We start from the raw sequence: 27072 nt of genomic DNA, 5'->3' as shown, positions 1-27072 counted from the left end.
TTTGTTTGCCAATTTAATTTCCTTTGGGTAAATTCCAAGGAGTGGGATGGCTGGGTTGTATGGTAGGGTTCTATTCAGGTTTCTGAGGAATCTCCAGACAGACTTCCATAGTGGCTTAACCAGTTTGCATTGCCACCAACAGTGGGTTAGTGTCCCTTTTTCCCCACATCCTCTCCAGCATCTGTTGTTGGTAGATTTCTGTATGTGAGCCATTCTCACCGGGGTGAGGTGAAACCTCATTGTGGTTTTGATTTGCATTTCCCTGATTGCTAGTGATCTTGAACATTTTTTCATGTGCCTGTTGGCCATTTGGATTTCCTCTTTTGAAAAATGTCTATTTAGGTCCTTGGCCCATCTCTTAAGTGGGTTGTTTGTTTTGTTGTTGTGGTGTTTCTTGATCTCTTTGTAGATTCTGGTTATTAATCCTTTATCTGTAGCATAGTTTGCAAATATTTTTTCCCATTCTGTCAGTTGCCTCTTCACTTTCCTGACTGTTTCTTTTGAAGTACAGAAACTTCTCAATTTGATGCAATCCCAAATGTTAATTTTGGCTTTGACTGCCTGTGCCTCTGGAGTCTTTTCCAAGAAGTCTGTGCCAGTGCTGATATTTTGCAGGGTTTCTCCACTGTTCTCTAATAATTTGATGGTGTCGGGTCATAGATTTAGGTCTTTAATCCATGTTGAGTGGATTTTTGTGTAAGGTGAAAGGTAGGGGTCTTGCTTCATGCTTCTGCACGTGGAAATCCAGTTTTCCCAGCACCATTTATTGAATAGACTGTTCTTACTCCAGGAATTGGTTTTAGATCCTTGATCAAATATGAGTTGGCTGTAGATGTTTGGATTGATTTCTGGTGTTTCTATTCTGTTCCATTGGTCTATCTATCTGCTTCTGTACCAGTACCATGCTGTTTTGATAACAACTGCCCTGTAGTATGTCCTGAAATCTGGTATTGTGATGCCTCCAGCTTTGTTTTTGTTGCACAAGATTGCTTTAGCTATTCGAGGTCTCTTGCGTCTCCATATGAATTTCAGAATAATTTTTTCTAGATCTGTGAAGAATGTCTTTGGTATTTTGATTGGTATTGCACTGAATCTATAAATTGCTTTTGGGAGAATGGACATTTTGATGTTGATTCTTCCAATTCATGAGCATGGAAGATTTTTCCATTTTTTGGTATCCTCTTTTATTTCTTTCTTTAAGATTTTGTAATTCTCATAGTAGAGATCTTTGTCATCCTTGGTTAAGTTTATTCCAAGGTATTTGATTGTTTTTGTAGCTATTGTGAATGGGATTGATCTTAGCAGTTCTTTCTCAGCTGTGGCTTTGCCTGTGTATACAAAGGCTGTTGATTTTTGTGCATTGATTTTATTTCCTGCTACTTTTCCAAACTCTTCTATGAGTTCCAATAGTCTCTTAGTAGAGTTCTGTGGATCCCCTAAATAAAGAATCATATCGTCTGCAAAGAGGGATAGTTTGACTTCTTCTTTCCCAATTTGTATCCCTTTAATTTCTTTTTCTTGTCTGATGGCTCTGGCTAAAACTTCCATAACTATATTGAATACTGGTGGTGAGAGTGGACATCCCTGTCTGGTACCAGATCTCAGTGGAAATGCTTCCAACTTTTCCCTATTCAATAGGATGCTGGCTGTGGGTTTTTCATAAATTGCTTTGATTGTATTGAGGAATGTTCTTTCTATATCCAATTTGCTTAGAGTTTTCATCATGAAAGGGTGTTGAATTTTATCAAATGCTTTCTCTGCATCTATTGAGATAATCATATGGTTTTTCTTCTGCAGTCTGTTAATGTGGTGTATCACATTGATTGATTTGCGAACATTGAACCATCCCTGCATACCAGGGATAAATAATTTAGCCAGGATTCTAACAAGGTTTTCTGACTCCAAATCTAGCCCCAATTCCATCAAACAACTGCTCTAGACCAGGGAACCTATAAAAAATATCCACTATATTAAGTGTGTTACACCTACAGGCTCTGCATTGCAGAATCCACCAATTGTGGATCAAAAATATTTTAAACATTTGAGCATGTAGAAACCAAGGAGCAGGAGCACTGAAGCCGGTTTGAAATACGTTAGTGCAAAGTCCCAACTCGACCACATACATAGCCATGTGACTTTAATTCATCACTAAACATCTTAATTGGTTTATCTGTAAAATGAGATGATTCTGTTTTCTATTATGCAAGACTTGGAGGGAGACTTTACAAGCGAATTCATGAATTTTAACCTACAAATTTAAAACACAATATAAAATAAGGTGCTTCAACAAAAAGAATAAATATTACCTTCTGTTTCTTAGGCTTGGACAGGATGAAAGTAGGGTATCATCCCCTTGTAGGTATTACCTCCCCTGGGGCATCAAGTGGGCATCATGTGTCTCCCAGCAGCCATAGGCTAATTGTGCCTGCTTGTCTCTTCTAACCCATTCGGAAAAGTCAAATTCACTACAGCAATAAGAATAAGGGTAGGGTATTCAAAGCCAGCTGGGGAGGATTGAGTTATCTTGGTGAGGTGGGATAATCCTGGTTCAATTTGAGGAGTAGTCGTTTCATATTGGGATTTGTCTCTCCTGTTTCCTCACATAGCACACACATGAACTCATTCACATCTGTTTTCTTGACCCTAGTCTTATCTCTTTCTTCGAAACTCAGCAAGAAACCTCACCAACCGAGACTAATACCATGTAATCACATGCACTGAATGTTTTTTAGTTGCTTCATTGGACCGAATTTCTCTGAAAGGGTCTTAGTCAAGTTGCCTTCCAGAAAGCAAACTGGAGAATTAAAAGTTTGAATTTAAATTTAGTTACATGGGCAGGTATTTGGCACAGTGGTTAAGATGCCACTTTGGACGTCCACATCCCATGGTGGAGTGCCTGGGTCCGAGTCACGGCTCTGCTCCCGATTGCTGCTAATGTGCACTCTGGAAACAGCAGGTGATGGCTCAAGTACGCGGATCCCTGTCCCTCACCAGGGAGACTCAGGTTGTGTTCATGGCTCCCGGCTTTGGTCTGGCCCAGCCCTGGCTGCTGTGGGCAACAGGAGAGTGACCAGCAGATGGGTGGGTGACTTTTACCACTTTGAAGCTCTGCCTTTTAAATAAATTTTTAAAACTTAACATTGAAGTAGTTCTGGACATTAAGAATATTGCATGCTTTGTAAAAGTGCTGTTTATGAACTATTTAAACTATGAAATACAATGTTATATGGGCACATCTGGAACATATACATTTATATCAGTGCTAATATTCTTTTTTTAAAATTTATTTTTATTTATTTATTTTTTTTGGCAGGCAGAGTGGACAGTGAGAGAGAGAGAGAGACAGAGAGAAAGGTCTTCCTTGGCCATTGGTTCACCCTCCAATGGCCGCCGCGCTGTGTCTGGCGCACCGCACTGATCCGAAGCCAGGAGCCAGGTGCTTCTCCTGGTCTCCCATGCGGGTGCAGGGCCCAAGTACTTGGGCCATCCTCCACTACACTCCCAGGCCACAGCAGAGAGCTGGCCTAGAAGAGGGGCAACTGGGACAGAATCTGGCGCCCCGACTGGGACTAGAACCCGGTGTGCTGGCGCCACAAGGTGGAGGACTAGCCTAGTGAGCCACGGCGCCGGCCGCTCATATTCTTATACAATTCCCCCAAACTGGAATACTGGGGTCCAATTACAGAGATTATAATATGTGTATTTTTAAATTTCGCTAAATATTTGGATCAAATATTGAAGTAGTTAACATAGAATCCACAGATTAAGTGTTTCAATTTCTCTGCAGCCTCCACAGAACTAAGATGTCATCTCTATAGTTTTGGCAATCATCCAAGTGGAGAGAGAGACAGAAGGATCCCCTCTGCTTGTTTTTATTATTATTATTATTATTATTTATTTTTTTGACAGGCAGAGTGGACAATAGAGGGAGACAGAGAAAGGTCTTCCTTTTTGCCGTTGGTTCATCCTCCAATGGCTGCCGTGGTTGGTGCGCTGCGGCCCGGCGCCCCGCGCTGATCCGATGGCAGGAGCCAGGTGCTTCTCCTGGTCTCCCATGCGGGTGCAGGGCCCAAGGACTTGGGCCATCCTCCACTGCACTCTCTGGCCACAGCAGAGAGCTGGCCTGGAAGAGGGGCAACCGGGACAGGATCGGTGCCCCGACTGGGACTAGAACCCGGTGTGCCAGCCCGCAAGGCGGAGGATTAGCCTACTGAGCCACGGCCCCGGCCCCCTCTGCTTGTTTAGACAGTGGCTGCCAGATTTCTTTCCTGTAATGTTATGATAGTTGCCCACGCTCTATATTTTTAAAATGAGTACTAATTCTAGACCATCCTTAAGAGGGGAGGCTTAAACCCTGCTTCTTATAGGGAAGGGTAACTACAATTCCAATTATTATTTAGAATATTTTTTTAAAAGATTTATTTATTTGAAAGACAGAGTTACAGAGAGGTAGAAACAGAGAGACAAGTCTTCATCCGCTGGTTCACTCCCCAGATGGCCACAACACCAATACAAAGCCAGGAGCCAGGAGCTTCCTCTGGGTGTCCCACGTGGGTGCAGGGGCCCAAGGACTTGGGCCATCTTTTACTGCTATCCCAGGCCATAGCAGAAAGCTGGATGGGAAGAGGAGCAGCTGGGACTAGAACCGGCGCCCATATGGGATGCTGGTGCTTTAGGCCAGGGTGTTAACCCACTGTGCCACAACACGGGCCCCTAGAATATTTTTCTAAAGAAGATTAATCCCAACTCCCCTTTATTTTATATAAATGAAATTTATTGTTATTTACTTATATCACTGTGGAGTTTTATATATTCATATTATACTTTGGATTATAAATCATTTGACACTCTATTATGTATTTTGGTTCTCTAATCATTCCAGCTTTGGTCATTGGGAACTAATCTTCATTACTTGTAAAATATCAGTTATGAGAATTGAGTAGCATTAGTCTTTTTGTCTACAGGTATTATAGCATAAGTTTATTGCCTCTTCTGATGGTGCCAAGAATTACAATTCACTTGAGCAAATCAGGTCGTATGTATATTGCTCAACATGTCAGGTTTAGTTTTGGTGGCCTGATTTGCTCAAGCTAATAATCCATTCAGCAATACAAAATAAATACACAATCCACCTTCTTTGGTGCAGAAAAACACAATTTTAGCTTGACATCAATTAATGATTAAAAGGGTCATAAAACTAGTAAAAATGTAAGTATTTGAATGTGGATTCTCATTCCATAGCACATATGTAAACTTTTGCAAACATACATTATTTTTTCAGGTAAGTCTGTGTGCCCATTATAGTTGATATTTTGCTTATGTCCCATTTACCTCTCTCTTCTATAGAGATTTGCATTATTAACAGGGATCACCAGTAACATTTTCCTGATCTTTCCTAATACCAAACAGTCATGAAAAGGTCACCATATTCTGCCATGATTTTCCACCTAGCCATACCCCAAATGATTGTTCACAGTACTGGAAACCTTGGTTTCCCGCTCTTTGAACCAAGATAGCTGTCCTCCAACACAGTAGGTCTTCAACAGAAATACTATATTCAAACATGCTTATACAGTTTATTTTAAAGTAATTTAAAACACAGTGCAAACATACATTATTGTGGCAATTCAGATAAGGAATAACATGAGATTATTTACATGTTGGCATATGCATGGGTGTGAATATATATATATATATATATACACAAAAAGTGCAAATACAGAAACACTACAAAATAAACAAAAAATTCAATATGATAATTTACTGACAATCATTTTCATATTTTCCATACTTAATGTGTCATGTTAGTGGCTGCAAAGAAGCTTCTAGCATTACAGTATATCTAAGTATCCAACTTTTATAGAAACTATAATATCTTAAATTTTAATGGTATATAAATAGCATTCTGAATTTCAAACTCAGACATCTTTCCCATCCAATTCCCTATTTGTAAACGTTTTGGCTCAGAGTTCTTGAAATCCCAGCTTTGACTATGTGGCGATCCCTTGGATTTTAAGCATCAATCATGTGACGCCAGTGTTCTTAGTTCTCGTGGGTATCATTCGCTGCAAAAAGGAGGTGGCTGAGTATATTTTGGCAGACAAAAACCTCCTCTGCTGTCAGAGATAGAACAACATACACTTTTAATATAAGAGTGATTCAAGGTGGCACTGAGATCTTCTTAGCCATGGAAGCATAAATACCATCGGTAGCAAGAAATAACAGGTGATACAAAGGGGAGAAGGTGGTTATCTCATTGAGGTGGTCTTAGCATATTCAACATTCCCCTCCAATACTGAGGTGCTTCAAATAGGGACTTAAGCATCTTGAATAGTGAAGAAAATTTATGTATGTAATAATTGAAAATGATCCCTGCCTTGTGAAACTTTTCATACAGACTCTTCTCCCTACACAGTCAGTGTTTAGCCCACTGGAACTTGTCCTCTCTGAGTGACAGAAGTGATGACCTGCCAAATTCCCAAACCCATGTTCTGGTTTGCACTGGTTGTAGACATGAAGATCAGTTTTCTGCCAGTGGCTTATTGTAGGTGCTGTCATCATTCTCATGTGAGGTTATTTAAAATAGTAACTAGCCTACAAAAAATGCAAAATCTTAGCCATTGATCTAATCCTGTAAAAGTCCACATCATTCATAAGCCTGAGTTCTCCCAGGGTTACTGCCGGCAGAACCTGCATTACGGTTGCAATGGATGGATACACTTAATGTGTTCAGGAAATTGAGACTAGTGATAAATACCTGATATTAAATTTGTGAGTGGTAGGAGACAGGCAACATCTAGACAGTTCAGAAAAACTAAATTTTTTAAGTGTTCTGATGTTGTGTAGGAGGCAAAATTAAATAACAATTCCTACCTAAGGGGGGAGACCTTTAGTCAAGAGGAAAAGAACTTCTAGACAATAGGCAAGCTTCTGCCTGTTTCTCTATCAGGAGATATGATTAGGAGTCTGCTCAGTGATGTGAGATCATAGTAACATTTACAGTTTACCTAGGTATTTTAAAACCAAAGATAAAAATCTCTTCCCAAATTGTCTTCCTCTGATTTGAGTCAGGGAAGTCTGAATCAGATTGGGGTTCTAAATGCTAATCAAAACATCCTTCATACATAACTGAGGGTATTACAGGTTGAGCATCCGTAATCTAAAAACCTGAAATCTTAAAATATTTTTGAGCATCAACATGACAGCATCATGGAAAATTCTAGAAAAGCTATTAAACCCATTGTATAAAATTACCCTCAGGCTTTGTGTATCAGGAGTATGTGACTTGCGTTCATTCCTAAGAGAACTCATGTATTTAAAAAATTTCCCAAATCTGAAATCCACATACTTCTGGTCCCCAGAATTTTAGACAAAGGATTTCTCAACTTGTTCTACAAATTGAAATTGTTTAAGGCAAGGCTGTGAGGGACTCTCAATCAACCTCCAGGTGAATGATATCCTTTTTGATGCAGACTGACCTGAGTAATAAAACTACCAGTAAGAAGGTGGTGCCATCTTTGTAGGAGTTTGGTAAAAGATTTGTTTTCTTCACAATATGGTGGATCTTTAAAAGGCAAATCATAACATATAAGGCTCATTACCATGGAATAAGAATAAAATGAAACTTGTTGTATCTCTTTATTTTTTCCTATTTGGGAAACGGGATAGTTTGAAACTGAAGGATTGTTAAGTACATTTTTCCCCCACCATTCCGCAAAGAGTCAGCAAAGGAGCCAGTGTTGAAAAGCCTTGTTATGCTCCTGTACGTTACAAAGCACAGAGAACCAATGCAACAAACAAGCAAAAGCATTCACATCAAACAAGGAGAAACAGAACTTCTCCATGCTTCACAGACGTTTAGAGGAATATAAGATTACTTTTCAGACATGAACACATAACACAACAGAAAAATCCTTCAGTTGACTGAAAAGCTTCTATAATTTTGGTGGTGTTATGGAACACCAAAAAAGTCATCTGTGAAACTCATAAAAGTTTATTCTCAGGGATGTTGTCACGTAACACGCGAGATCCTTGATTAGGCCTCTCAATGTCATCCTCACACTGATTATATCCTAAGTTGTGATCAGGGTACACTTGTTGCATGTTCCAACAGAGTGGATTTGGCAATTCTAACATATCTTCACATTGTCTCCGAAAAGCTCAAATTCTGTTATTGCAATACTATTACAATTCTGAAAGTGGTCCTATTCCAATGAGTAGCTTTGTTTTCCTGTATAATTAATACTCCAGGTGTTTAATTTCCATGATTTTTTCCATGCTCAAAATACCTTATCTGTAGGAAACTTAACTTCAAAAGACAAGCAGCTTTAGCCTGTCTCCAGTATATAGCCAGGTCTTGCTTACACACGTAATCAATATGAAGAAAAAGAACCCTCCTCACAAATCTGCAAGATGAAAACTTCAAACAAATGCATAACTTGAACCAACACATTTGTTGCTTGCTTCAGGAAAGGGATCACTGTAGGGACTGCCACAAAGCAAGTATCATCATTAGAAGGAGAGCTGGATGGCACACCCATGTTCTAGAAGCAACCGCTTTTGTTTCTCCTTGAGCATCAGTGTTACTAGCTAATAGGGACACTCTGGTCTGTGTTAAAGTAAAATGAAGGCTGAGATTTCTTTATGCAGCAGCAAGTGAAGTAGGATTCTGAATCTCTCTTTGGAGTCAAGTTGGTCTTCGAAAGAAAGCCAATTTGCCTGGAGAGGTTCTAATCCAGCAGAATGCCAGGTAATGGCAAGAGTGCTTAAAACGTGGGTGCCCTAGCCACTAAGGGCTGGTACACTGGAAAGGCTACCTTCTGTTCCCGCAAAAGGTAATTAGACTTGCAATGCTGTCAATACTACTAACGGCCACCAAGGACTTTGGCCAAGAAGCTCCAGCACCTTATTATAGCGAACAGAGTCAACAGCAAGAGGAAAAAGAACAAGATACACTTTCATCAGATTTTTCCATTACATCACCAATTTTTATCCTGTTAGAATGTTTTTCATTATTTTGATTCCCTGATATATTTTCCTGGCTGTGACTCTGTTCACTACTATGCATTTCACTGGTTAATCCTAATTCTGGCTATTTTTATTACTTTTCTTTTTAAAAGCATAAATACTGAGGCATGGTTTGTGTGTGTATGTGTTTAGCCTATTAGTTCTAGTAGTATTAATTGAACATAGAAGAGATTGAGGCTACAGATTACAATATCATGTAAAAAAGAGATTTAAAAAGTTAATACCTGAGTGTCTATATAGGGGAAAGTCTGAAGTATCAAGTAAGATATCAAGGCCAAGTAAGCAGCCACTTGGTAAGTAACCACTTTTTGGAATCCTAAGAAAGTTTCTTTTTTGTTTTTTTTGCCACAAATAGATATTTATAGAAATAATATATTAGAATTGTTGAAATAAAAATTAGAGAAACGATTGCTGCATGACCAAATGTTGATGATATATATATATATATATATATATCCATAAATTTTTGTTCTCTATAAATCCAGAAAAAAATCCTAATAAAGGATGTTACACTTATTGGCATAAAAGAAAATCACATACAGATTTTATTACTATTAAAGATGATGACACAATTTCAATTTTTGTGACTCAATATGATTGAAGAGTCCTGTGTCTTTTTGTTTATTTTCTGTTTCAACTAAACATAGACTTTGAGGCATAGCTTCCCTACTAGTATCATCAAACATCTTTATCATTTGTAAAACAGTGTCCCCAAAGCCAATGCTGGGTACCATTAAAATATTTTGACACTTTAGAGTGTTACACGTGGAATTTAAGTAGTACGCCTTTGTACTGTGCTTTTACAGTTTAGCCATTATTATAGCTATACTTTTGTGATGCCACTATTCTGCTACTAGCAGAGAGTATATGTGTATGACTTACCAATATTTATATGTTAATGCAGTAAAATTTTATAAAATCCCAAAGTTACAAAGAACAATTTCACACAATCTCTAAACTAAGGGTCAGCAAACTATGACCCACAAGCCAAATCTAGCCCACCACAAACCCTTTTACTAACAGTCTTTAACAGAAACAGTTTGCTGATCCCTCCTCTAGACCCATGGAAGCTATCTGCAATGCTGGATGGACTGTTTACAGTGGAATCAGTGTATGACTTAAGTTGGCTTTCTTTACAGACATCATATACATTATTGCTTCTGAATATTATCATCTATTTAGGAAACAAAATAAAATTATCTTAGAATGAAGACTTATTTCTTTGAAATGTTTAGGACCAGCAAAACAATCACATATAAAAGCAGTATATTTTTAAGAAAAAAAATAATAAAATGAACAATTTAAATTACATTTTTAAGTACTGAGTTCAAGGTTGCTCAGAGAATGCCCGACAGTAAAAGATGCATCTCCAAATCCATATAGCAGGATTCCGGTTTTCAAATTTTGGGGATATAATATTTTTACATGGTATTTGAGATTCCACAGTTACTATGGAAGAGACATTGTAGAGAGTGACTTACCGTTATTTTGAAAAGTAATATTTTTAAAATAAGAAACCAGCAAGGAAGAATGGTATATAGTTTATACTTTCTTGTTTTCTTTTTCCATTAATATGGAGCTACATAGTCTGCTGGTGAAGAACTTGATAGAAATGGACTGTTTTCATTGAGTGGGCTGATCCCCATATCTGTGTCAGATAAAATCATCGCACTTCTTATTTGTCACCATGGATACCATGAAGATACTGCCATCCACTAAACAGCATTAGAGGAAGACAACATAATTTTCTGGGACTAGTCCTGTTTTGCCTTCATAAGTTGCCTTTAACCATCCGGGTTCCACTGATGGGTACACTGGCAAAATAAATAGAGAAATAAATATCACTCAATCACCACTAGATTCATATAATTATATAAACAAATGAGTTAAAAATCCAATTCAGATTGCATCAGTACAGATTTTTGTCTCAATAAAGCAGTTTTATTTTAAAAGGGAAAAAATAACATGTACATATCCAAAAAATTTCAAATCATCTAGGAAAGTCTAAAGTTAAGGTTTTCTTTCCCATCCATCCTCTGATCTCTAGTTCTAGTCTCCAGGGTAGCAATTCTAGAAGTATCCGTCCCCCCCCCCCACCCCAGGGGGGGTTCCTGTTTTGACATTAAATACTATAGTTAGCCTTCTCTTAACTAAGCTGCCATTTTAAAAAGTATCTTCATCGGCCGGCGCCGTGGCTCACTAGGCTAATCCTCCGCCTTGCGGCGCCGGCACACCGGGTTCTAGTCCCGGTCGGGGCACCGATCCTGTCCCGGTTGCCCCTCTTCCAGGCCAGCTCTCTGCTGTGGCCAGGGAGTGCAGTGGAGGATGGCCCAAGTGCTTGGGCCCTGCACCCGCATGGGAGACCAGGAGAAGCACCTGGCTCCTGCCATTGGAACAGCGCGGTGCGCCGGCCGCAGCGCGCTACCACGGCGGCCATTGGAGGGTGAACCAACGGCAAAAAGGAGACCTTTCTCTCTGTCTCTCTCTGTACACTCTGCCTGTCAAAAAAAATGAAATAAAATAAAAAAATAAAAATTTAAAAAAAAAAGTATCTTCATCATTTTACTGTGGAAGAGAAGGTAATTTTTAAAAATTTTTGATTAATATAAACAGAACAGATTTCATGTATTTCACAGGTATAGTTCCAAGAAGACAACCATATTTCCCTCCTTCTCACTGCCCTTCCTTCAATCCATACCTCCTTTCTTTTTTTAATTTTTTTTTTTTTTTTGACCGGCAGAGTGGATAGTGAGAGAGAGAGACACAGAGAAAGGTCTTCCTTTTTGCTGTTGGTTCACCCTCCAACGGCCGCTGTGGCCGGTGCATCTCGCTGATCCGAAGCCAGGAGCCAGGTGCTTCTCCTGGTCTCCCATGCGGGTGCAGGGCCCAAGCACTTGGGCCATCCTCCACTACCTTCCCGGGCCATAGCAGAGAGCTGGCCTGGAAGAGGGGCAACTGGGATAGAATCTGGCACCCCAACCGGGACTAGAACCTGGTGTGCCGGCGCCGCAAGGCGGAGGATTAGCCTGTTAAGCCACGGCGCCAGCCTCTTTTTTTAATTTTTACAAAGACATAATTTCAATTTACTTTATAATCATAGGCTTCATTCACCACTAATTTTAATATTGAACAAGTTAAAAAATAGGAAGACCACAGTTCCAAAGGAGTATAAACAAGGGCTAAAAACAACAATCTTGGGGCTGGCGCACTGTGGCATAGCAGGTAAAGCCGCTGCCTGCAGTGCTGGCATCCCATATGGGCACAGGTTCAAGTCCTGGCCACTCCACTTCCAATCCAGCTCTCTGCTATGGCCTGGGAAAGCAGTAGAAGATGGCCCAAGTTCTTGGGCCCCGGCACCCATGTGGAAGACCCAGAAGCTCCTGGCTTTGGATCAGCACAGCTCTGGCCATTGCAGCCCATTGGGGAGTGAACCAGCAGATGGAAGACCTCTCTCCCTCTCCCTCTCCCTCTCCTTCTCTCTCTGTGTAACTCTGACTTTCAAATAAATAAACAAATAAATATCTTTTAAAAAAATAACAATAATCGTATCACAAGATATCCCTGTATGTCATTATGTAATGATGTGATGGCAGAAAAATCTAGCAAAAGTAGAAAGGAAATCCGAAGCAAACGATACGAATATTTACGGAAAAATGGCAGGACCAAGTCGTTACTTATCAATATGAACCTTGAATGTTCACGCAGATTTTCAGAACCAAATATCACAACCCTTTAAAGTTGGAATGGCTTTTGCGCTCACATAATCAATAAAGCAATCTCTTTCTCACACATGCAAGTAGGCGTCGGTGTACACATATACACACAAACGTGTGTATCCACAGAGGAGCGTGCCAAGTCCAGAGGGATCATACACGTTCATTAACGCAGGTTGTAAGGGGCAGGCTCTAGAACGGAATTTGGGCCTCATGGCTGCTACTTTCAGTTCTTTACCACTATACCATTCCTTCACGAAGACAAACGCAAGTTCTGGAATTAGACGGACTTACCGTTAGAAAATATCGCCCCTTGGGGGAAGGAGAGCTCATGGCTGTGCTCAGCTTTACAGGAGTACATGGCTTTGGCTTGGCTGGAAGGGTAAGATGATTTGTCAAAACCTCGACAAGCAACCAAGTGTATCTATTGATACAGTTAAAGTTTTTCTTCAAGAATGCTACTAATTTTTAGTTGTAACCGGAATGTAACACCCACAGAGAAACCACACATGGAAAGGTCTATTAGTGCATTTTCCACAAACTGCACACAATCAAGAAATCAAAACTTACCACCACACCAAAAGCCCTTTTTCTGTTTCTAAGGCAGTTTCCTCCATGGCTGAGTACCTGGCTTATGACACACAGCTCAGATTGGTTATAAAGGCTGCTCTATGGCTGGCATAGTGGCATAATGGGTTAAGCTGCCGTTTGAGATGCTGGCGTCACATATTGGAGTGCTGGTCCAAGTCCCTCTTGCTCTGCTTCCAATCCAGCTGCCTAGGAAAGCAGCAGAGGATGGCCCAAGTGCTTGGGCCCCTGCTACCCATGTGGGAGACTAGGATGGAGTTCCCAGCTCCTTGGCCTGGACATAGCCCAGTCCGGGTCATTGTAGCCATTTGGGGAGTGAACCAGTGGATGTAAGATCTGTATCTTTACCTTCTCTCTGTCACTCTGTGTTTCAAATAAATGAACACATTTTTTAAAAGACAACTATTATTTCATTGTTAGTGAGCTGCTAAATAGGCTTTTTTTTTTTTTTTTTTTTGTGACAGGCAGAGTTAGTGAGAGAGCAAGACAGAGAGAAAGGTCTTCCTTTTTCCATTGGTTCACCCCACAAGTGGCCGCTATGGCCAGTGCACTGTGGCCAGCACACTGTGCCGATCCGAAGTCAGGAGCCAGGTGCTTCCTCCTGGTCTTCCATGCAGGTGCAGGGCCCAAGCACATGGGCCACAGCAGAGAGCTGGACTGGAAGAGGAGCAACCGAGACAGAACCGGCACCCCAACCAGGACTAGAACCCGGGGTGCCGGCGCCGCAGGCGGAGGATTAGCCTAGTGAGCCGCTGCACCAGCCAATATGCTGTTTTTACAGCTGCATAAAAACCAAGATTACTGGAAACCCTAAAGCTTTTTTTTTTTTTTAAAACCACTTTCATTTTTATGTTACCTGAGGTGACAATCAAAAATTAAAAGGTCTATAGAATATGGCAAGAGGCCAGTGTTGTGGCACAGTGGGTTAAAGCCTTTGCCTGTAGTGCTGGCATCCCATATGGGTACCAGCTCAAGTCCCAGCTGTTCCACTTCCGATCCAGCTTTCTGCTATGACCTGGGAAAGCAGTCCTTGGGCCCCTGCACCTACGTGGGAGACCTGGAAGAAGCTCCTGGCTCCAGATCGGCACTGCTCTGGCTATAGCGGCCACCTGGAGGGGAACCAGCGATGAAGACCTCTCTCTCTTCCTCCCTCTCTCTCTGCCTCTGCCTCTCTGTAACACTGACTTTCAAAACAATAAATTATTTCAAAAAGAAAAGGATATGGCAAGTCAAATGAATGGGCATGATATAAAAAAATATAGGGTAAGATAATGACAAATGGCAATCAACTATAGCTGCACTGCCAGGGACTTGGCAGGGACAGATGGGAGTTCTTTGCAAATCTGAGAGTATACTCATCTCCTAAAAAGTGAAAACACCACACTCAATGCAGCCAGATACTCTTAAAAAAAAAAAAAAGTCAGAATTTTAACGCATTTGAACCATCACAAAGAAAGCCATCATCCATGGGTGCTAATTAAGCCACTGGTCAGGTCTTCCTTATCTGTAACATTCAATGACATTGGAAAGACCTACAACTTCTCTGACTTCATCCACTTATCTCTTCCACAAGCAGAGTCCAAGCCAATGTCCCTTCTGGCCTGCATGATGTAAATGGCTTCCACCAACCTCCAGGTTTCCTTTTTTTTTTTTTTTATTTTTATTTATTTATTTATTTATTTTTGGACAGGCAGAGTGGATAGTGAGAGAGAGAGAGAGAGAGAGAGAGAGAGAGAAAGGTCTTCCTTTTTGCTGTTGGTTCACCCTCCAATGGCTGCTGCAGCTGGCACATCTCACTGATCTGAAGCCAGGAGCCAGGTGCTTCTCCTGGTCTCTCATGCGGGTGCAGGGCCCAAGCACTTGGGCCATCCTCCACTGCCTTCCCGGGCCATAGCAGAGAGCTGGCCTGGAAGAGGGGCAACCAGGATAGAATCCAGAGCCCCAACCGGGACTAGAACCCGGTGTGCCGGCGCTGCAAGGTGGAGGATTAGCCTGTTAAGCCACGGCGCTGGCCCAGGTTTCCTTTTTGTTCACGTAAAATCCATTCGTCACAGATCATCCCGAGGGCAGTTGTCAAACTGTCGATCAGATCATGTCACTTCCCTGATAACACGCCTTCAGGTAGTTTTCCACGCTGGCCTACAAACGGTACACAAGCCCGTACCTGTCTGCCTTACCCCTTTTGGGTCTGCCTCTGTTCACGCACTCTATTCAGTCACACCAGCCCTTTTTCTCCTCAAACTCACCAAACTCAATGCCATCTCCAGGCTAGCTTTGCTCTCTCCCTGAGATGTTCTCCTGTTTATTTTCATGTGGCTGTGTAATTCCAAGTCCACATGAAAGTTCATGACCTCTGCTGAAGGCCAGGCCCTTCCTGACCACGGACACTACAATAGCTGCCCAGGCAATGATCACATCCTACTTCCAGTCTATGTGGTGTTTATGTCTGGTATTTGTTGCTATTGCTGATATTTTTATCTTCTTCCTCAACTACAATGTAACCTCTACACATGATGCCCCACCCTTGGTAATTCAGCAACACTCACTACCTCAATGAGAGTGAAAAAAGGAAACATGTTCTAGTCTCCTTTTCTACGTAAGTCAATTTAAAGACTCAGTATCTCTTGTTTGTTCGTGCTGAGGTACTAGCACTAAGCCTGCAAAGAAGCACTGTAATAACTGCCACCTGCAGCTCTCCAAAACATCAGTGTCCCATCTTATTTCTCTGCTGGAGTAGCACCTAGGTTTGATCTCTGACTTCCAGAAAGACGAATTGTCATTTAATCTGGGATCCTAAAGACTATTTAAGGATTCAAAAGCTTGCACAGGAAGACTTTTATAGAGAAAGAATCATTTGCTTTTTAAGTAATTCATTCCTTCTATTTTTTTTTTTTAAAAAGTGATTTATTTATTTGAAAAGCAGAGTTAGAGAGAGATTGATTGATTGATTGATTCCATTACTGGTTCACTCCCTAAATGGCCACATTGGCCAGAACTGGGCCAGGCTAAAGTTGAGCCTGGAACTCCATCTAGGTCTCCCACATGGGTGCAGGTGCCCGACTACTTTGGCCATCTTGTGCTGCTTTCCCAGGCGCATTAGCAGGAAGCTGGATCGGAAGTGGAGCTGTCAGGACTTCAGCTGGCACTCCATATGAGATACTGGCATTTCTGGTAGCAGCTTAAAACACTGACCTACAATGCCGGCCCCCAGGAAGATTCTTATACAGGGAGATTTAACGTAGACTCTGACAGAGAAGTTCTGGCCAGTCTGCTTCACTTGATGTGAGTCTCAGTCTACAATTCCAGCAAGGTTGCTAGGAAAGCACATCTGGGAAAGACCATCAGTCCACACAATACAACTTCCCAGGCTAAGGCGGAACTGAGATAGTGGAAGCACCCAGAGAAGGATGAGTTTTGCATTCTTTTTTTTTTTTTTTTTTTTTTTTGACAGGCAGAGTGGACAGAGAGAGAGAAAGACAGAGAGAAAGGTCTTCCTTTCCCATTGGTTCACGCTCCAATGGCTGCCGCAGCCAGCACGCTGTGGCCGGTGCACCGCGCTGATCCCAAGGCAGGAGCCAGGTGCTTCTCCTGGTCTCCCATGCGGGTGCAGGGCCCAAGCACTTGAGCCATCCTCCTCTGCACTCCCGGGCCACAGCAGAGAGCTGGCCTGGAAGAGGGGCAACCGGGATAGAATACGGCGCCCCGACCGGGACTAGAACCCGGTGTGCCGGCGCCGCTAGGCAGAGCCATGGCGCCGGCCGAGTTTTGCATTTAAAAAGCTCTGCACGTATGCACCTGAACACATGCACATGAGTGTGTTGCTTGCATACAGGAGGAGGGCACTAGATGAGGATGTTACCAAGTTCCAAAGACTTCTAAGAATCAGACCATGTCAATCTTAAACACACATTAGTTTTTCCTATAAAACTTCTAGCCAGCTATAACCATTTGATCTGAGGACTGAAGAACAATTTCCCTAAAAATATGTAAGTATTTCTCAAAAAATAAATTTTTCTAACCATGACAATTTCTTCCAACAAACATGATATTATTTCTTGTAATAATTAAGATAAACTGCTAAAATCTATAAGGACATAATTTCCAAAGTTTTAAATATGGTTATTATGGAATATTCTTTGCAATGATATAATTGGTGAAACTACAATTTAAAATACAACCAAATTCTTTTTGTTAATATTTCAGACATGAGTGTTCTCCTATATGAGGACTAGATGGGGGCACAAACATAAAGATTATTATACTAAATAGATATTGTTAAATGTATCATAAACACACAGTACAAAGTGTTATCTGTCATGACTCTTCAATTACTTGTGCATATGTCTAGACAGACATAATTTTCCTCTGAAATCTGTAACTCCAGGTGCTAACACATCCCTGAGCTCTGATGGTTAATGTGGACTCTGTGACAGCAAAGTTTCCTCTCCAGGTGCTAATGCTTCCTCTTTTACTGCCTTGTGTATTGAAAAGGATGTGAAAATAACACTGTCACCTATTGTATTTTTCTTCAGAAAAGTCTAATATCCCTTTGAAAAGGGTTTTCAATATCCTACTTTTACTACGTGGGAGAATAAGGTAATGACTCCACAGTCCTAAAAGCCATTTCTTCTCCTCATCATTGGGAAAATGATCTGCTCACAAGCTTCATTCCTAATTCTCAATGCAGTCTAATGCTGATAAAAAAACTTACAAAGGCTTGAAAAAGTCAGTGTGCAAAATTCACCAATGCTCATCTTAAATTTAAGAGAAATAAAAAATTCACCAAAATCAACACATTTTCTGGAGGGCCACTTAATACACACACACACACACACACTTTGTATACTTTCCTTCTAAAGGAAAGAGAAGTACAGACAAATATTATAGTATTATGTGTTAGTATAAAATCTAGAAACAAAAAATTACAATCTAAGCATATAGGACTCCATAAAGAGTACATGAATCCAGTGAAATGCTAGGAACTACAAATAATGCTATTGAGGAACACATTCCATGAAACAACGCTAGTATGTAAAGCAAAAATATTTAGAATGACCCCTAAATCGCCCATGACAATTTAACAATAAACATTGTACTTGCTTCTTGATCACCAGTTGGAAACTTCTTAAAATTTGTCACATGTTATATTCATAGTTCTTTTGTTGTTGTTGTTGTTGTTCAACAAACACTGGCCATTACCAGCTTGGATATCTGTGTTAGGATTGGATGTCTCACATGGGCACCTGTTTGAGTCCCAGTTACTCCACTTCCCATCCAGCTCTCTGTTAATGTGCCTGGGGAAGCAGGAGATGATGGTCCATATTCTTGGGCTCCTGCAACCATGTGGGAGACCCAGCTGAAGCTCCTGATCCCTGGCTTTGATCTGGCCCAGGCCCACCCATTGCTGCTATTTGGGGAGTGAACAAGCAGATGGAAGATGGATCTCTCTTTTTTTCTCTCTTTCCCTCTGTTCTTCCCTCCCTTCCTCCCTTTCTGTAACTCTGCCTTTCAAAGAAATAAAATAAGTCTTTAAAAAAATTTCTAATACAGGGTAGGCCTTTGGTTTTGTGGATGAGATGATGGTAGGGATGCCTGTATCCTATAATATAGTTTCTGAGTTAGAGTCCTAGCTCCACATCTGACTTTCTTGCTAATGGACACCTTGGGAGGGAGCAGGTACTTGGATGCCTGCCAGCCATGTGGGAGACCTGGCTTGAATTCCAGACTCCTGGCTTTGGTCTAGTCTAGCTCCAGCTGTAGTGAGTATTTGGGGCGTGAACCAGAGTATAGATGCTCTATTTCTTACTCTCTCAAATTAAAAATAATAATTCATTAATTTCTAATACAACTAGTACCAATAGATATAACCCAATAAACAAAAGAGCCTTAATGCTCTTTTAAGTTTATAAAGGTGTTCCAAGACTAAAAAGTTTGAGAAGCACTGTCACAGATGAGATTATACGACTATGCACCAAAATTTGATAGTCATTATCTTTAGATAATGATATTTGGGTCATTATTTATTACCTTTTAATTTATTAACACTCTCCACAATTTTTAGAAGATAAAATTAGATTATTCCTTTAAAAACCAAAGCTTCTTTTTTTCTTTCTCATGAGTGTCATGATGCTTTCTGGATCCAATATGAGATGCATCATCTGCTCTCAAACCAATGACTTAGACTCTTCTCAAAACTCAGACTCCCTGGATAAGAAGATTATGCTGAGCTTTGTTTTTGTGTTTTTTAGTTATAGCAAAATATTGGTTCTTTAAATTAAAATAGAAATACACGAGGCTTTAGAATGAACCAAGCTCTCAATTCTCAATTTCCTGAATTCTCAATTCAAGAAGATAGCTATGGAGCTTGCCTAAATCACACTTTAAGTGGGTCACACCATGGTGAAGGCTTTTAGGGTACTGGTTCCCACACTCCTCTGTAATGCTGAGGCAGAGCCTAGTGACATCTGGAAGGTATTCCACAGATTAAGGAAAATAAGTGGAAATAACCAACATCTGCTTAGTGTGGTGTACTATGGCATTCCTCTCTACTTCATTGGTTCTCCACTTTTCGTACACTAATAATCATTGGTAGAGAGCGAGAGAAAGAGGTAGAGTCAGAAAGACAGATTTTATCTGTTGGTTCATTCTTCAAATGTCAGCAATGGCCAGGGCTGAGATGGACCAAAACTGGGAGCTGGGAACTCAATTCAGGTCTCCTATGTGGGTAGCAGGGACCCCACCAGCTCAGTCTCACCTGCTGCCTCCCAGGTGTGCATTAGCAGGAGGCTGGATCAGGAACACAGCTGAGACTCCAACCCCATACTCCAATATGGGATATGGAGGTTCTAACTGGTAATTAACTGCTGAGCCAAATGTCTACCCCCAGTATCTTCATTTTAATAAATATTGTAGGGGTAAGTGTTGTGGTGCAACACGCTAGGCCACCAGATGAGATGCCCACATATCAGGGTGCTGTCAGTCCTGCCTCTACTTCTGATCTAGCTTCCTGCTAATGTGCCTTGGAGGCTGCAGATGATGGCTCAAGTATTTGAGCCCCTGCAACCCATGTGGGACACCTGGATGGAGCTCCTGTCTCTAGACTTCATTCTATCCTGGCCCCAAGCCATTTGTGGGCATTTGGAGAGTGAAGCGGGAGACATAAGGTCTCTTTCTCTTTCTGTCTCTCTGTCACTCACTTTCAAATAAATAAAATGAGTAGATAAACATTCAAGAATCCAAGTCTTAGAGTGTTACCTCTCCACTTCACTGGGCATGCTATCTTAAAGAGTGCTAGTTTTATCTTAGGAGTTAAATCCAGCATCCTCTCTTGATTCCTTGACATTTCTTTCTTTTCTCCACAGGCGGCCATGCCTTTACTTCCTAACCACTCTTTCACATTGTTCCCTAAATAAAACCATCAAAAAAAATTTTTTTTAAGTAAAATCATCTGCCAAAGACCAATGCTTAGCCATTTTTTTTCCCTTTTCCAAGCAATAAATCCTCTATGCTAGGTACTGACACCTTTACCTATGCAGTGAAATTGCTGCAATTTAAGTTGCTCAAATGGCATCAAACTCTGTGTGCTGCCCTGGTTCTAGCTCTGTATTTCTAATCACCTCTCACTTGTGCTCCAGGCTCCTCAAACTCCATGTCCAGCACTGCCATGCCCTCTGTGTGTGTACAAAACTGAGATCAGATGCCAAATGCCAAACTACCATTCTTTCTGATTCTTACTATCAGACACTTAGAATGTTCTTTACATTACTCAAAGTATCAAAGCAGCTACTCAGTCCTATCCTAGTCATAAAATTTCCTTATTGCTTTTCATACTTTTGCTACTCTCCTAATTATGACCTAATTTTTACCATTATATTCTACATAGTTGCTGCTCTCCCTTCTCCACAACTTCATGGAAAAGTCACTTGTCTGATCTGTTAGGTGCATTGCTCATCAGGCCACCCATCTGCTGGTGACATCTGAAGTCTGCAGTGACTCCCAGAGGTAGTATTTTTCTGTTGCTCAAGGTCATTCACCAAAACATCCCAGCCTATCTCTTTCACAAACATGACTAGTCTTCCTACTACCTCTGGGTCATTCCAAGAGTAATCCTTATTTCGCAGAAGGAGCATGAGACAGGCATTGTAGAAGGTTAGTTAGGGAATGTCCTTAACTTCTGTTGTTTAGCTTTATTTAATAGTAGAAAAGAGAATCAGATGACTGTTAAGAGTTAGTATTGAAATACTGCTAACATATTAGAGAACTAAGTGTCTTGGACAAGCAATATAAGCAACAGTTATAATAATACCTATAAATGTAGAGCTAATCCACACAGCTTCTACCATGTATGTGAAGTACATTGTTGTATATTTTTATAACGATTCAGAAGGCTCAGAATTATGACCTTTAGTACATAAGTAAATAAAGTAAGTGGATTACCAAAGTATGTAACTACAAAGTTGTACAACTAGGAAGTAAGGGGCCAAAATTCCTGTTTCACTGTGTCTGTTTCAGGGACAAGTTATACACAGTCCAGAAATTCAACTGACTGGATGACAGAGGAAGACTGCAACTCTGAATGTAGAGCTGAGTGAGCTCTAAGCTTTTGCTAATACCCATTAGAAGCTAATGTACTAGAAAATAAAAGTATATTATTAAAAATGCCTAGATATGAATAAATTTTATGATACAACAGTGTCCTGATTTACTTCATTAACAGCTTTTTTCCTTAAAGCTCTGTGAGATTACAGACCAGTTGGCCCTTCATATCTGCAAGTTCCACAACCACAGATTCAACCAACCATGGTTCAAAAATATTAAAAACAAAATGTGGGGCCGGCGCTGTGGCTCACTTGGTTGGTCCTCCACCTGCGGCGCCAGCATCCCATTTGGGTGCCGGGTTCTAGTCCCGAAGGCTCCTCTTCCAGTCCAGCTCTCTGCTGTGGCATGGGAAGGCAGTGGTGGATGGCCCAAGTGCTTGGGCCCTGCACCTGCATGGGAGACCAGGAGGAAGCAACTGGCTCCTGGCTTCAGATCGGCACAGCGCCGGCCGTGGCAGCCATTAGGGGAGTGAACCAACGGAAGGAAGAGCTTTCTCTCTGTCTCTACCTCACTGTCTATAACTCTACCTGTCAAATAAATTTAAAAAAAAATGCACCCACACTGAACATGGACAGACTTTTCTCCCTTGCCATTACTTCCTAAGAAATATAGCCAATCACTTATATATCATGTACATTGCAGTAGATATCAAAAGTAGCCTGGAGATGATTTAAGGTATATAATGTTTGTGGGTTATATACAAATTCTATGTCATTTTATTTGAGGGATTTGAGCATCTTTTTGTTTTGATATCTATGAGGTGACTGGAAATTTTTTTCTGAAGTTAGATTCTGTTTGGAGATTTCTAATGAACGAGTGCCATCTAGTGGAAAAATTCAGCCATATAGTGCAAGAGATGGAAGTAGCAAGCTTACATCGCTTTTACACTAAACCCTAAAAATGATGACAATCTTAGAGAAATGATGTTTGCTCTGGAATGCAGGCTTGGTTTTCACCATGCCTTGGTAAAAAGGAAGAAGATGAAGATGCTGTGTACAGAGATAAGAGGCTTATCTGAGAGTACTCAGGAATCAGACGTATCAATGCAAGGCACTACCACCCAGTTAAGAGATCAAAGTGCCTCTAATCAGTGGAGCTAAAAAAAAAAACCAAAAAACCACCACAAAATAACATTCGAAGACCCTCACTAGGCTTTGGAAAAAATCAGAAAGAGTGTGAAGGCACTGGTATCCCTGGTAACTAGCACAAATCTAGCATCACACAGTTGCTTAAGAAATGCTTGCTGTTTAAAAAAAAAAAAAAAACCCACAAACTTTGAAAATGTTGATAAAATTCTTTTGTTGAATAACCTTTAAAAAAAAAAAAAAAAGATGTCTTTATGGGGCCAGTGCTGTGGTGTAGCGGGTAAAGCTACCACTTGCAGTGTCGGCACCCCATTTAGGTGCTGGTTCAAGTCCCAGATCCTCCACTTCCCATTCAGCTCTCTCCTATGGCTTGGGAAAGTAGAAGATGACCCAAGTCACATGGGAGACCTGGAAGAAGTTCCTGGCTCCTGGCTTTGGATAAGCCCAGCTCTGGCCATTGTGGCCATTTGGGGAGTGAATCAGCAGATGGAAGAGCTCTTTCTCTGCCTCTCTTTAAGTTTGCACTTCAAATAAGTAAATAAATCCTTTCTTTTTAAAAAAAAATATTTATTTGGAAAGTCAGAGTTATAGATAGTGAGGAAGAGACAGAGAGAGAGAAAGGGAGGGGGAGAGAGAGAGAGACAGAGACAGAGACAAAGAGAGAAATCTATCTGCTGGTTCACTCCCTGAATGACCATAATGGCCAGTGCTCATCAGGCTGAAGCCAGGAGCCAGGAGCTTTACTAGGTCTCCCAGGTGGGTAGCGGGGGCCCAAGTACTTGGGCCATCTTCTGCTGCTTTTCCTAGGCCATTAGTAGGGAGCTTGCTTAGAAGTGGAGCAGCTGAGACACAAACTGGCACTCATATGGGATGTCGGCATTGTAGGCAGTGGCTTTATTTACTATGCCACAGTGCTTGCCTCTGGCTGTATAACTTTAATAAGGATTATCTTTGATAACTTCAAAGTCTCAATTATCCAGACATAGGAAGCTCAAAAATGCATCAGTACATCCAAATGGAAAATCAATTGTTACTCTTCAAGTTCTCTCTTTTATATGTTCTTTGAGCAAGTACTTATGAAAATGCCTATTTGCAGTAGCTGCTGCTAGTATATATACACACACACACACACACACACAGCCACCTTTAAGAAATTCTATTATTCAAATAACAAACCAAACTGCAACAAAGAAAAGAAAAGGAACCAAGAACTTTAGAAGCAAACACATTAATAGCAGCAAGATGTAATAACTCATATCATTTCAACAATGGAGTAGAATGTAAAGTCTGGAAAGCCTGAATGAAGTCTTGTACTTAAAACACAGAGGCACCTGGAGTAATTAGCTCTACAATACCTCACTGCTCCTTAAGAATAACCAAGGTTTTCAATGGAAGCCCTGTAGGATTCTTCCAGAAAAAGTTAGATAACTTACAAAAGTCAAGAATGCACTTTTGAAATTGCTCCCAAAATGATGCTCAACGGTACACAAAGGATTATGGAAATGCTTTCTTTTTGGAAGTCTGTTGTTTACAATCCTTCTGGGAAGATTTTAGCAAAGGAGGCATTGCTATTAAGAAGCTGGATGCTAAATGCCATTCAGACACGACCTCCTGTGAAGTGCCAGTGGATGTGGCTTCGACCAACATATCTCAGGACAGAGCTGCCTTGAGTAATCTGTCATGTCAATCCTAGGCAACAGCGTTAACATTTCATTTATGTTTTCAAATGTGTTTAATGGATCTGAGAACTTACCGCCCAGAAGAAACCGGCTTAAGTGAACCAACATTTTCAAACAGCTGGGCTTTTGCCGCCACTCTGAAAAATAATTTTGGAAATAATTCTTCACTTCGAAAATTATTGTGTTCAAGGTGAAATTCAGGGTTGTCAGTTCAACAAAAACAATAATTGGTTAAGAACTATCATCAAAATCGGACCTGGCTTTTAATTGTCTAAGCTTTAATGTGGAAGATTTTTAATTCTAATCTCCAGTTCAAAAAGCATCAGAGTGTAATAAGCCTACAGCTACATCCCCTGGGGATTCTTAGCGCTCTCATCCTTTTTAACCTCCAAACTGAGGGAGCAGTAACAGGAACACTGTATCCCACTGTGCTCCTGGGAGCACGCTATTGATGCCTGTGGAGCCACCAGGGAAGAATCAAAGAACCAAACTGACATGCAGGGAGAACTGTTGTTCCTTCTGATCGCTACCAAACAACTAACTAGACATAATTTCAAGTATCCTTTTAAATATTTGAACATATTTCCTGCAAACTGTTTAGGCCAAACTCTGAAACTATTGCCAATAGATACATTTTTTGATTCAAATCTTGTTTGAAAATTTCAATTTATGGCGTGGGAGTCCAGAGAGTTTCTACTCAAAGTGGTGAGGCTACTGGGTATGAATGGTAAACAACTGAAATGAGGCACCTGAATTAGACTTTCAAAGTCTATCTTGTTCTTTAATTGACCACCTCAATTAAAGCCATCTGACTGTCTCAAGGGTCATTTTACATCTAATATAGAACATACACTCCTTCATTTTAATTAGTACTTCAGCTATCAGGACAATCACAAAACAGAAGCTCTTTTCTTTCTTCCACAAAGAAGGGAGTTTATATCCTCGCATCTTCCCTGACACGTTGGGTTAAAATTTAATTTCCCTTGATTGTTTACACACGCTGGGGAGTAGACAGATTTACAAATATATTTGTTTCTTCCACAGCAGCTGGATTCCTGACCAAGAGAGATGATAGATGGTGAACACACTCTGCTACCAAAACGTTCTTGTCAGAGAAACAGCCATAGTAAAATGCCTTACTGGACTTATAATGAATAACATGTCAGTAATACCATCACATTAAAAATGCACATGATGTAACAGGAAGAGCACAGAACGGAAGCTAGAGAAATCTTGGTTGGACTCAAGTCTGTCACATGTTAGCTGAGTAGATGTACACTAATTTCTCAAACTTTCTAAGCATCTATTATCATCATCTCTAAAACAGGGTTTATACATTCTGTGAAGGTACTACAATGAGTTTGTGGAAGAAATGGAAGTAAAAGCATGAGTTCATTTTAGTGAAAAAATAGTTTTGAAAGTTTTACATAGTCTTTTTCATAATACTTTGTCCACATAGCATTAAAAATGTGCACCAAAATAAACTCATAATTTTAATTCCATTTCCGCATGAACTTTTAAAAAAATTAGTTGTGTGTATTTTTTTTTAAGATTTATTTATTTATTTGCAAGGCAGAGATACAGAGAAGCAGAGGCAGAGTCATGCCCTTACATTAAGCCATATGGCTAATGCCAGACAAAGTGACTGTGATTAAAGTGCCACCTCATGAGTCTGTTTATGCATCCTAAGCCTATTGCAACCTTCCTGTAACATCACACTTCAGAATATCAATCAAGTCCTACAGAAGCTGGCTGTACCCACTCTACAGATGAGGCATTCCACAGTGGGACTCTTAAGCGTTCTTTAGAACACACTCAACCCTTCTGCATCTCTGGGAGGCAACAAATACAAACTCTTTCTCACTTACACTGAGCCAGGTCGCTGATAGCCATTGCTTGATGCAGTGTCTAGCCTTAACCTCCTGCACATTTTTGGAGGCAAGTCTGGGTTTGGTGTGGCTTTGGGTGACTCTTTGGAACCTATAGAAGTTAAGCTTTGAACGGATCCACTGTAGCTCTTGTTTCCTTTAAAAAAAAAAAAAAAAACCCAAAGAAATAGGTAAGATGCTATTAGACAAAATAATAGCAACACCACAGTACATGTGCATAACAAAAGGAAGCATTTTTCTCTGCGCCTAAATGGGAAGGAACAGAATGTTCTTGGAGCACAGCAGCCCATCACTCAAGGAGATCAAAATCTACAGTAATTACAGACATCACCTCACAGGGATGGAAAGACTTAGGAAAAATGTCAGAGCACACAGAAGTTTTAAAACCCAAGCTCAGGAACAAACAGATAAGCATCACTAGTTTCTTCAGCATTAACTTTATCCCTGCCTAGTCATGCTGAGTCATCCAGCGAGTGACACTGAGACAATGGCA

General features: G+C 40.7%; 1 protein-coding gene across 3 annotated transcripts in view; it reads right to left on the bottom strand.

Moving 5' to 3' along the window:
- Positions 1–5556: 5556 nt before the first annotated feature.
- ARHGAP42 (Rho GTPase activating protein 42) overlaps positions 5557–27072 on the bottom strand; it is a 303520-nt gene continuing 282004 nt past the window's right edge. For all 3 annotated transcript variants that reach the window (XM_062196912.1, XM_062196913.1, XM_062196914.1), the window contains 4 exons: positions 26559–26715; positions 24765–24827; positions 13035–13114; positions 5557–10841 (listed from right to left, as the gene is read on the bottom strand). In XM_062196912.1, coding sequence (XP_062052896.1) covers positions 10753–10841; positions 13035–13114; positions 24765–24827; positions 26559–26715 — 389 coding nt within the window. In that variant the 3' untranslated portion in view covers positions 5557–10752. The remainder of the gene's footprint in view (positions 10842–13034; positions 13115–24764; positions 24828–26558; positions 26716–27072) is intronic.

The sequence above is a fragment of the Lepus europaeus genome, chromosome 7 (assembly GCF_033115175.1).
Source record: "Lepus europaeus isolate LE1 chromosome 7, mLepTim1.pri, whole genome shotgun sequence".
NCBI lineage: Eukaryota > Metazoa > Chordata > Mammalia > Lagomorpha > Leporidae > Lepus > Lepus europaeus.
The sequence above is the reverse complement of the archived record's forward strand: the minus strand, read 5'-3'. Positions and strand labels throughout refer to the sequence as shown.